The 12,865-nt window shown below is 43.2% G+C and overlaps 1 protein-coding gene across 1 annotated transcript in view; it reads right to left on the bottom strand.

Annotated features, from left to right (window-relative positions):
- The window catches only part of LOC107105880 (UPF0462 protein C4orf33 homolog), a 43,784-nt gene that overhangs the window by 10,659 nt on the left and 20,260 nt on the right, over positions 1-12,865 (bottom strand). Inside the window, exons 4-5 of the mRNA XM_015405930.1 lie at positions 8,227-8,287; positions 6,797-6,845 (exon numbers count right to left, since the gene is read on the bottom strand). Coding sequence (XP_015261416.1) covers positions 6,797-6,845; positions 8,227-8,287 — 110 coding nt within the window. The remainder of the gene's footprint in view (positions 1-6,796; positions 6,846-8,226; positions 8,288-12,865) is intronic.

Here is a 12,865-nt window from a genome sequence, read left to right on the forward strand (position 1 = left end):
CTAGCTAGTAAAAAGAGAAAAGAGTACTGTTGGAATCGAACCATGAGTTACCGCCTAGTTGATTGTGCGCCACCAATTGGAATTATTTAAGAATTAGCGGAGCAACAGCTCAAAGATGTCTGCATTAAGTTGACAGCGCAACAAAACCAGAAAGGAGGGGTTAGAGCAGCAAAGATCAGCATTCATTTAAACCAGAGCGGAGCGGCTATGACAATGCAGTCACTACCAGAGGGCGGGAAACATATGCAGACACTGATTTATTTATTTATTTTTAGCCCCCGGAGGGGATTTTTTATTATTTTTTATATCACTACAAAAACTATAACAGAAGAAAAGGGAGGGGAAACTACATTTATGGGATAAAGTAAAGAAGAAGAAGAAGAGAAGAGATGGGATTTATACCCCGCCCTTCACTACCCAAAGGTGTCTCAGAGCGGCTTACAAACTCCTTTCCCTTCCCCTCCCCACAACAGACACCCTGTGAGGTGGGTGGGGCTGAGAGAACTCTGACACAAACTGCTCTTTTTCAAGGACAGCTTTGCCAGAGCTTGTGACTGACCCAAGGTCACATCAGCAGGTGCAAGCGGAGGAGTGGGGAATCAAACCCGGTTCTCCCAGATTAGAGTCCGCACACTTAACCACTGCACCAAACTGGCTCTAAACTAAAAACCCAAGAGAAGAGATCCTCCTACTAGCTTAATTACATCAAATATATGCAGACACTGATTTTTATACTGGCGCACTGCCAGCATGAAACTGGATGCAAATGTAGACAGTTTGTTGGGGGACGGCAGCAAAAATGTCAGGAAACCAGCAAGACAAATATGGATTTGACCTGTATTTTGCCAATTCACACAGGCCCAATCTGCATCTAGCATTTGCTTCATTTTTTTTTTTACCAAACCCACACTGGAACAGAAAAAGATGCAGCTCAAAACCACATTCAAATATCCTGGGCCAATGCTGTACTGACTGCAGAGTCACCCCTGAATGGCCATAAAACGGCCATAAATCTATGCAGACAGTTCCATAAAACTGAGAGATCAAATGAAGTGAAAGTGGCATGCACTGACATAAAGTCCAACAATCGATCAAGGTAAAAGTGGCATGCAATGCAGAGGGCAATTTCTGTTCCAATGTGGGTTTGGTAAAGCAGCAGAGCAAATGCTAGATGCAGATTGGGCCACAGTAAAATCCAGTTGGAAAAGTGGTTTGAAAATGGATTATTTAGGGTGTGTGATTCAATAGATTATGCCACCTCCTGAGGATTTCTGCAGTTAATTGCTTTCAGTATTCTTATAGAAGTAAACTACTGCTTAGAATTAGAACACAGTTAACTGTAGATATATAGTTCTGCAATACCATGTAGCAGACTGGAATGATTTAAATCAAGACTATGATTATAATCCTTTTGGGGGGAAAGAAAAAAACAGTGATTTAAATCAAGAATGATGTGCTGAATCTATTAAAAAGGGGACAGTGCAAGATGTAAGTATATGATGTAGAGAACAATACTAACCATAGAATTGAATTGAATTTATTACAGCGCATAGCCAGCAATATAAAACCATACCTACAAATATTTATCATATAAATAGATTACAATGTCTAAAATATCCAGATGGTAAAACTATTTGTGTAAAATTATACAAGCATTTTAAACTCTAAAACCAGAAATACGGTGTAAAAAAGGACAGAATTTTAGTCTTAAAAAAATTAAGTAATAAGAATAAAAAGATCAATTAGATTAAAAACAAACATTCCTAACCCAAGTGGCTGCCTGAACACTGATGAGCTTTTACAACCAAACAACAAAATTTCGCTATCTGGTGTAGCGCTATATGATCAGAATTTATAAGCAATTTCTCTATCTTATCCTGATCCGAGGAGCCAACCAAGAGAGGACCAATAAGTTTTGTGCAAGCTTCGTTATATAATGGACATCTTAGGAACACATGTTCCTGGGATTCTATCTCCCCAGACGCACACATGCACAGCCTCTCATTTCGGGGAGTTTTCTTGAATTTGCCCTCAAGAACTGCAGAAGGTAAAGCAGAGCATCTAGCCAGCGTATATACTAACCATAGCTTGCCCGATTCAGAAATCTTTGAAAATTATGGTTAGAGCAAGACAGAAATGGAAGAGGGAATCAGTACATGAGAAGGAAAAAGGGAGCATAGGAGCTTGTTTGCAGTTCTTGTAACTGGAGCCATTGGTTTGTATCTGCCCAACTTTTCTGCTGGTGAAAATGGAACAATAGTTCATTTTTGACCACTAAAAATGTTATGTTGGGGGTCAATAGACCTGAATGGATAAAAGCCATGTGGGACAGAGGCTGTTTTAAGGAGATGAATTGAGCAGTAGGGCGAAAAAGCTGGCAAGATCCAACCTATTGCAACTTGATAAATGTCTATAGCTTCACAGCAGAGCCAAAATGTGAAACTAGAGATCCTCTTTCCATGTCCAATACTTTATGCCACATCTGCTCTCATATTTACTTGGTAATATTTCCTGCAGCGATAAATAATACTTACATCAATTTAATTTTTACAACATGAAGAGTTCTTGGAATAAGCTATTCTTATTTATAACTAACTTAATCCCTGTTCTGAGAGGACAAGTAAATCCTATTCAACTGAAGAAATAAGTATTAGTTTTAATGTATACCACATAATTCCTACCACATTGAACAGATATAACAGGTTTCCTGTCTTACTAAAATAAATATCATTAGTGAGATAATATGCTACCATATGGATGCTGTACACATGATTCTAAAATGATGATGCAAAAATAAAGTGCTTATATGCAAATAATTTGTTACGTATTTCCATTACATAGCCCATCATTATTAGGTTCTGAAATGTAAAATAATCTTTCCCCATTGTATGGAAATACATAGATATGTATTGCTTATAATGGTTTCATGGAGTATTGACTTAGTATTAAAACAGGGGAATTACGTAGTCCAAAATAAATGTATAGCTTAATAAAAGCTTTGCTTTAACACAACGGATGCATCAACAGGTGATGTTTTTGATTAATTTGCTAGAACAAACTCCATGGAACCAATTTGTTGGTGATTTGCAGATGTCCTAGCATTACTTAACTGTATTACTATGATTTATGTTACAAACACTGGGAGCGGTGGAACAGGCAGTAAATGCCTGCAAGTAATCTATCTCCGAACAGATGTTAACAGCTGTTCGAGTCCCACCGCAGCCGGAGTGAGCTCTCAGCCCTCGTCCTAGCTCCTCCCTACCCAGCGGCTCGAAAGCCCTTTAAAAAGTGGTGATTAGACAAATGGGTACCCACTCCTTAGGAGTAGAGGGGCATCCTACCTCCAATACTGGAGGGCAGCGGTGGCGGCGAACAACGAGCGAGCCGGCAGAAAAAGAACATGGCGACAGATCGGCGGCAAAAATGGCAGGAAGCTCGTGGAGGCATGCTCCGGGCAGCGTGGTGACGTAAGCGCAGTCGGAGCCTGCAGGAACAGACCAGTGCAACTCATCGCGCACCCACACACCACGGAGGGCCATCCCAGGGGAGCCGAGCCAAAGAGAACAGACCTCCGCCGGAAAAAAGACACTACCGCTTGGTTCCAGCAAGACCCGCCTCAGAAAGAAGAAAGATCTACGCTGCTTAAGATGCCTGGTAAGGCATACATCTCCCCTGAATATATGTGGCCCTAGTTAGATGATTAAATATATGTGTAAACCGCTCCGAGCCTTCGGGAAGGAGCGGTATAGAAATGTGATTAAATAAATAAATGAAATAAATAAATAAACACTAATGCAGATGATGAAATGAAATTTACTGTCTGTAATTACTATGACAGGAAAAAATCAGAAGGAAAGAAGAGGATTGGGATGGAAGATTGGATAATTCTCCTCACAAAGTAAAACATGGAACTCCATCCATTTAGTGGAACTGAATTGATTATGCCACGATTTGCAATGGCTTGCAGAACTCTTTAACCAAAGGACCTGTATCTGATCTTAAGAAACTAGCAGATATGGGTACCATTATCTCACAGTTACTCGTATATAATTATCATTGGACATTCGTTGATCACATTTTGGATTATCCTGTAGAACGGACATTCTAACAAGCTAAACAACTGTCAAATAATAATCAAGTAACTTAGTACAAATAAATTTGCGGATGATACGAAGTTGTTCAGGGTGGTGAAAACCAGTGAGGATTGTGAGGCACTCCAAAGGAATCTGTCAAGGATGGGCAAGTGGGCGTCGACATGGCAAATGGGGTTCAATGTGGCCAAGTGCAAGGTGATGCACATTGGAGCCAAAAGTCCTAAATATAAATACACATTGATGGGGTCTGAACTGGCAGAGACTGATCAAGAGAGAGATCTTGGAGTTGTAGTAGATAACTCACTGAAAATGTCGAGACAGTGTGTGACTGCAATAAAAAAGGCCAATGCTATGCTGGGGATTATTAGGAAGGGTATTGAAAACAGATCAGCCAATATCATAATGCCCCTATATAAATCAATGGTGCAACCTCATTTGGAATACTGTGTGCAGTTCTGGTCACCACACATTAAAAAGGATATTATAGCTTTGGGAAAAGTGCAGAAAAGGACAACTCGAATGATAAAAGGGTTGGAACACTTTCCCTATGAGGAAAGGTTAAATCGCTTAGGGCTCTTTAGCTTGGAGAAACGATGACTGAGGGGTGACATGATCGAGGTTTATAAGATTATGCATGGGATAGAGCAGGTAGAGAAAGAGGTACTTTTCTCCCTTTCTCACAATACAAGAACTCGTGGGCACTCCATGAAATTGCTGAGCAGTTTGTAAGCCTGTGCGTCATTTCTGTTGTAAATGTATGTATGTTTGTGATTGTTGACACACATGCACACACCTGGACTGTGGTGGTGAATTCCTATGGCTGGGGAGAAAGCTGTTTGCCTTGAAACGCTGTGTCCTGCAAAGCTCCTGGCCTGCTGTTTATGCAAATGGAGTTTGACTCACAGACACAGCTCAGCCTGGAGAAGAAACCCCATCGACATTGCCAGCAGTGCAAAACAACAGCTGGCATGGACATAACCACCATTGATGAACTCTTGGTCAACACGTAACCCTGATATCTGGTTTGCATCAAAAAGGACAGTTTCCTGTTCAATGGTCGTTTTATGGCAGGAGACCAAGCCACATTGCTCTACACATCCAAGGTTGCCTTGGTACCATCTTTACACTCTTTACCAAATGCCCCCCCCGAGGCACGTCATTATTTAGTACCCAATAGTATAGTGTCCTGGGACGGACCACAGGTGGGAAGGGCAAGGAGGATGGCATCACTGCCAGCCCCCAAAAGCCCCCCTATTTAAGGTGAGGTTCAACAGTTTGAACCCCGCTAGCCATTCTCTTCCCTAACTAAGTAACTTATAGTCTCGCTGCTATTATAATCCTTTGTTTCCTCTCTGACCTCGTGGACTGCAGCCTAGAGGTCCATACGTGTTGGCTGGTTCCAACCGTGTGCAGTAGAATACTTATAGTTAGTCTGTTTGCTTCACCTATTCTTCGTTGGGAAGATCAAGCCTCTGATCAGATAAGTATTTGCTACTCCCTTCCCCATACCTTTAGTATAAAAGTAACTATTTGCTATTTCTGTAACAACTGAGGAACTTGCTTGTGTGTGTGAATCTGTTTTTACGTATGTATGTGAACTAGAGTTAGGAAATAAAAGGAACCAATTGCTTTCATCAGATATTAGCCTCGTCTCCATTTGTAACTGGATTTCCTCCGAGGGTTGCGCATCCTGTATACACTGGGCACTACCACCAAAAATTAGTATCTATAACGCTTCTGTCGTAGATAAGACAGTTCGGCTATCACATTGGTTTAGAACGGATAAAAGGAAGTACTACTTCACCCAAAGAGTGATTAACACATGGAATTCACTGCCACAGGAAGTGGTGGCGGCTACAAGCATGGACGGCTTCAAAAGGGAATTAGATAAGCATATGGAGCAGACGTCCGTCAGTGGCTATTAGCCACAAGGTATAGATAGGGGCTCTGGGGCAAGTGATGTTCTGTCTTCTTGGTACTTGGGGGGGGGTCTAATGTCCTGGCCCCATTGACAGACCTCCTGATGGCACCTGGTATTTTTGGCCACTGTGTGACAGTGTTGGACTGGATGGGCCTTTGGCCTGATCCAACATTGGCGTCTCTTATGTTCTTAAATACATTCAATTAAAAAAGAATTGCATTTTAGAGATTTCTAGTCATCATATTTAATAATCTTATGAATTTAAACATTGCACATTTTGCCTTGTCTCACTATTGGTGTTTAAAGGATTCATATTGAGTAATAATTACACCTTTGGTGCATTGAGTGGATTGAATCCTAGCATTTTGTTCTGTCAGCATCTGTGCATTGCTCTGGCACAAGAACCCTTCTACTGATGCAAGACACACTTGGCTGATTCAATGAAATGACAGGATACCACTCAATGTAATGTCCATATGAATACATCCATTATCAGTCAAAGAAATTCAGCTGCTACAGAGGAAATTATGTGGGAGGCATATGGCCTGTTTGTGCTCTTTTGCTGTCATCCCCAGTGAAAAACACTTTGGCTGGGAAATATATAAGTCTCAACCCACTCATATACAGAAGAGCAAAGTTACTGATGAATGCATATATTTGATAATGTTGGCACAGATAAATGTTTAAATCACTAAAAACACAAAACACAAGAAATACAGAAAAACAATCATAACCAAAACTCATGTGATTAAGCATTAATAGCTACAGAAATTCTACTTACTTCAAGGCAATCTCCTCCAGAGAGCCGTAATACAAGATGCTGACCATGCCTAGGAAAATAAAAACAAGAGAGGAAACAAAAATCAATGACACTGTCAGAACAAGTTTCATAGGGATACAATATTGTCAAGGAAACGTTTAGCGTGTTTCACAGTGGGGTATGGAAAGAAAGTATTACAGAAAGCTCGTAGGTGGAAAAACTCACATTACATGATAATTGACCTTGTGCTTAGACTCAAGAGACCAGATGGCTCCTTGCAACTACATGGAAGCCCAAGTAGCCATGTATCTGTAAATTCGTAATGGCAAAGGCCCAATATTATAATGCTCTTTAGCTGTTGTAAATTTTCCGGGTTGTCTGGCCATGGTCTGGGCACTGTAGGACCTAAAATTTCACTAGTACCTGTGACTGGCATCCTCAGAGGTATAACACGGAAAGACGGAGTACTCTCTGTGTCAAGGTAACTTGCCTACCATTTTTCTTCTCACCTTGACACAGATAGTACTTTGTCTTTCTGTGTTATACCTCTGAGGATGCCAGTCACAGCTACTGGTGAAATGTCAGGTCCTGCAATGCCAAGACCACGGCCAGACAACCTGGAAAATCTACAACAGCTAATGAAGTCCGGCCGTGAAAGACTTCGACAACATATTATAATGCTCTCCTTCATATTTGTATCTTGCCTTTTCTCCAAGGAACCCAAATATGGGTTATCCCATTTTGTCCTCACAAGAATCCCATAAGGTAAGTTAGACAGGCAGAGTAACTGGACCTTAGTCACCCAGGGAGTCTCATGCATAGGCATGTGTTCAGGTGCCCTTAATTTCAAACTATCCACAGGCCATTTAATGGGAGAGCCATCTTATGGGAATATATAATACTTACCTAAGTACTTTCCTCCTTTGTCACCTCTTGCTCTGGCCACCACCTATTAAATGCAGTTACCAGAAGTGGTTCTCACATGATCATTGACCCTTCTCACTGATCCCAGAATGCATACATAGTCCCCTCTTCATCCAAATGTGTGTCTCCTGCTGTTAAGGTGGCTTATAGGAATGTGCAGGTACTTAGCAGGACAGGGTACATTTTGACGCCTGCCTCTCTAGGGAAGGTCTCCTGCCTGGTATTCTTTCGGGAAGAAGTACCCCTTGCTAAGTCAGCTCAGCATAATAGGCTGTGCACTATACCTATGGCTGATTAAATGTAATACTTTTGTTGCAAAATGTACCTTCCTGACATTCTTCTTTAATAAATATCTTGATTCCATGACCAAAAGCAACAGCAAGTGCTACCAGTAAAATAGGATCTGTTGTCACAGGTTTAAGGAGACTCAAACTATTTCTTCCTTGATGTAGGAAGGTCCCCTATGATGGTTTGAAAATTTCAGCTATAAGCAGAATAAGATGGATATTTTTCATCCCTCAACTTACGGGCAAAGTTCAACTTCTAGGTAGTTGTTTGTAGCACTATTCAGAAAGAAGGATTCAACCACTATGAAAGACAGAAATGACAACATGCTAATGTGTGCAGCTGAACAGGAAAAAAATCAGTCATGGTATTTTATTAGCATTTCAACAAGGCAAAAATACTCTTATTCTACCATAACTATTTCACATTTTACAGACCAATTTGTCTATTTATTTATTTTATTAGATTTCTATCCTGCCCTCCCCGCAAAAGGGCTCAGGGCGGCTTACATTTAGCAGCACTATGTGCCGAGATACATTAAACATATAAAACCAGATAAAAACAAGATAAAACAATCATATTATTACAATGGCTGCATGATGTCATTTGGCATTATGGGAAATAAATTTAAGAACGTAAAATTCTCTTCTATTGTCAAACCATGTGACTATGAAGGTTATCAACGACTCTGACTGGCAGTTGTTCTTCAGGGTCTCAGGCAGAGGTCTATCATATCACCTGCTATCTGGTCTTTTAAACTGGAGATGGCAGGGATTGAACTTGAGACCTTCTGGCAAGCAAAGCAGAGTCACTAAGCATAGCCACTAAGCTATGACCCCTAAATTTACACTCTCACACTCAGTTGCTTTCTGTTTACCACAAATCATAGACTGCCATTATATATGAACTGACAAACTATGTTTTGTACTTGCTGTCCGAACTATGATTGCAAACCATCCATTCAAACAAGATTTGCCATATGGCACAGGAAAACTGAGAACACAAGGCCAAAGTCTCAGGTGAAAATACATACTCAATTTTTTGTATCTTGGCCACTGAAATATCACCATTGAAGACTATATCCTATAGCTGTGCAAGCAGAAGGTGCTCATGGTGGCAGAATTTTCCCCACCATTAATTTACAATGTCAGCTGTCTGTGATACCCTAAACAGGCATTACTAAAAGATCACAGAGCCCCGTTAATCATAGAAGGTCACAGGATATGAAGGGGACTGCCAGGTGAAATCATATATACTCCTAAACTCTTGTACCAATGCAAGGCTTAAAGGCAGGAAACTGGAGGAGCAATGATCACATGGATTTCAACCTGGTTTCAGGCCAGGCTATGGGACAGAGGCTATTTTACTTGCTTTAGTTGATGACCTCAGTATGAGTGTAGATGAAGGCCATGCCTCCTTGTTGTTCTTATTGGGTTTATTTGCAGCCTTTAATACAGTGGATTGCACTTTATTCCTGCTTAAGATCTGTCACCTTAACCTGCACTTTAGCTCCCTATTAAATGAGTTGTGAGGAATTTAATTAATTGATTTAGATATATCAGTATAAATTGATTAGGTTGGGTTCTTATATTTTGTATTTCCTGTAATCAATTTATTGGATTGTCTGTCGGTAGGCTGGGTTGGAGAGGTTAGAGGGATGGAGATAGTGGGTAGTAGTAAATTGGTCCCCTAGCCTATTTCTTAAATTTTCCCCTACTAGTATGAATTTGTTAATGAATTTTGTCTATTTAATCAAATTCATTGGAGCATCTCGGTGATTTTGTCTAGTTAATTAAATTAATTTGAGCATGTCAGTGATTTAATTGGATTGTAGTTAAGCTATTGGATTGTAGTAGAGTTGAGCAGGACGGTGGGTGGGTTGGGAGATAGTATATTAATATTAGAGGGAGGCTTAGGCTTTGGTCAGTTTGTGATATCATCAAGCTTGCCTCCAGATATTAGTGGGGTTAGTTTCTGACTAATAAGATCTGATGGGGGAGGCCACATTGGGGTTGGGGATCCCAGTGTTGATGGGACAAGGGAGGTATGGTGGTGGGACTAGGCAACTAAAGGAAAGGAGTCAGAGATATGGTACTGCTTGGCAGGGGTCATTTCCTGCAGGAGCGCACAGGAGCAGAGCTCCATTAGTATGGAGCCAAGGGGGCGGGGACATGCAACAAGACCCGCCCCCTGCTCCCAGCAGCCCTCAGTTGGGCCATGAGGAGCAAGAAGCAGCCAGGTAAGTTGCAGAGTCCCCCACGGCCCACCTTCAGGTACAAGCTCTCCCTCCTTTGTGAGGGCAGATCTGCCCCCCCCCCCCAGCTAGCAATCCAAAACAGTCTTTAAGACCAAGTTTTGTTCAGGTACAAGCTCTCCCTCCTCTGTGAGGACAGATCTGCAGGTTCCCCCCCCCCCCAATAGCTAGCAATCCAAAACAGTCCAGTGGAGCCTGAGCGGTGGGTGTTGCCTTCTAACACACTTCCGGTGATGCAAATAAGTTATGTTAATGAGCTCCTGCACCTCTTTTTCTATGAAATGACCCCTGCTACTCGGACCCCTTCCAACATTCATCCCATCGCGAGAGATGCTGGCTGTGGGGATAGGAAAGATTACCCTTCTCCAACATTGGTGCTGTGCAATGCCAGGTCTATCAATAATAAAATCTCTGTTCTCCAGAATTATCTGGTAGAGTAGGCAGTAGACCTGTCTTGCATAACCAAAACCTGGGTGAGGGAGGGCGGAACAGTCACCTTGAGTCAGCTGCCCCCCCCCCAGGGTTCTCGGTCCTTCACCAATCCTGGACTGATGGGGGTGTAACAAAATGGCTGCCAGGCAGAGGCAGCAGTACCTTAAAATGGCTGCCAGTCTAGTAGTCCTCTTGGGGGGGGAGGTACTCCATAGGGAACAATGGGGCTGCCATACCTCCCTTCCTATAATTCCCAGCAGCTTTAGGGGAAAAGTGCAGTAAAGTATGGACCCACCTCAGGGGCGGAGCCTGACAGATAAAGGCTTTGGCCCTCCAGGAAGGCTTTTAGTCTCAGCCTAGTCTTGGCCTTTGCCTAAGTTTGAACAGCAGTTTCAAGGGATGTGTACAGGTGGGACTCCTGCTACCAACACTCCGTGGTCAGTCCAGGCCACTATAAATCATGGTGGACAGCCAGGAGGGTTAGCAGTATTGGTAAACAGTCCTGAGGAGGGCTGGAGTTTCTCTCCAATGACAGGAGGGGGAAAGCAAATCCTGGCCTGCAGCCACCCACTATAGAGGTAGAGAGGATGTGTGTAGGGGACAGAGGAATTGCGTTTAGATCGTGTTTATTTTCTGCCCAGGTTGACTTGATGTGCCTGTGTTTATTTTCTGTGCCTAACTTGTATATAGTTAAAATAAATCTTTTAAAATTATAAAGCCTGGTAGTGCCTTGACCACATAGTCCTCCCCACTCAGCATGCTACCAGAGGCAAAGGGAGGCCAGGGAACTCAAACAAGCCCAAATCGGAGGGGTTGGCAACTCTCCAGGGAGAATCCAAAGATTGAGATATCCATTTTCCCAGGTTGGGAAATCAGCCAGAGGGGTCTCAGTGTCCCTCTAGGAAGGTGGTGTCAATTCAGTGAGTGGTGGAAGTGACAGAGGCCAGGCGGGGGGGGCAGGCAAAAACAGGGGCTTGCGAGCCACAGAACAGCTATTCAGTCTCCCAAGGGCTGAGGGCGGGTCCCCATTACATCACGGGGGAGTGGCATTGCTCATCTGGGAGGCTTTCTCTTTTAGGGCTCTCCTGGAGACAAAGATTGCTGGCCAGGCCCATAGCTACAGTGGGGCATCTCCCCCCCCACGTACTGCCAAGCCCCCCCCCCGACTTCCAATTTTTTATTTTATTTGTGGTGCTCCCTTGGAGGTGTGTTGGTGGTGTCTGTGCGGGGTCCCCCCTTATTTAAAGGCCCCCTGAATTAAAAAAAAATCCTGGCTACAGGCCTGTGCTGGCATTGAATGTGTGGGTCTGGTACGGGAGACTGAGGAGAGTTTGGTCATTTGGCTGGTGTACCATCCACCTACTGCACCAGCAGATGCCCTACCGGGTCTGTTGGAGGCCATATCAGGCTGGGTGTTGGAGTAGCCTAGGCCAGGGGTGTTGAACTCACTGGAAATGTGTTATTTAAAGTTTAAAAAACCTTTAATTGTGTTTGTCTGTGTCCTTTATAAAGTTTACATCTCCACTACCTGACACACATGGGCCGGGCCAACAAGGTCTAATTTATGTCAGATCCGGCCCCCATAACAAATGAGTTTGACACCCCTGCCCTAGGCTATTGGTTCTGGGGGATATCCATGCAGATGATGTGACCTCCTCTCAGGCCAGGGTCGTAGTGTAGTCCATGGTGGCACTGGGACTCTCCCAGTTTGTTTCAGATCCCACACACAAAGCAGTCCACATGCTGGATCTTATCTTTGCCTCGGGGATTACAATGGACCAAATTACTACTGATGCAGTACCATGCCCTGACAGCCTGGCTATCCCTGCCTAACCCTCCCTGTTTAGTTGGCGAGCAAATTTATGCTTGCCCATGGAGTCTAATGGACCCAGGTAGGTTCCAGGAAGCTCTATGGGATCTGATTCCCCCTGGTAGCCCGTTGGAGGAGCTAGTGGAAGACTGGTCAGGACCATCTTTCCAAAGCTATTGATGAGGTCACTCCCCGGCGCCCTCTTTGCCCTCGTACCAAATTGGCACTGTGGTATTCACCAGAGCTAAGGCAGATGAAACGGGAGCTAAGACAGCAAGACGAAGAAGCAGAAGCAGAAGCAGAAGCAGAAGAAGAAGAAGAAGAAGAGGAGGAGGAGGAGGAGGAGGAGATTGGATTTATACCCCGCCCTTCACTACCCAAAGGT

The sequence above is a fragment of the Gekko japonicus genome, unplaced genomic scaffold (assembly GCF_001447785.1).
Source record: "Gekko japonicus isolate JY-2015 unplaced genomic scaffold, Gekko_japonicus_V1.1 scaffold1641, whole genome shotgun sequence".
Taxonomy (NCBI): Eukaryota; Metazoa; Chordata; class Lepidosauria; order Squamata; family Gekkonidae; genus Gekko; species Gekko japonicus.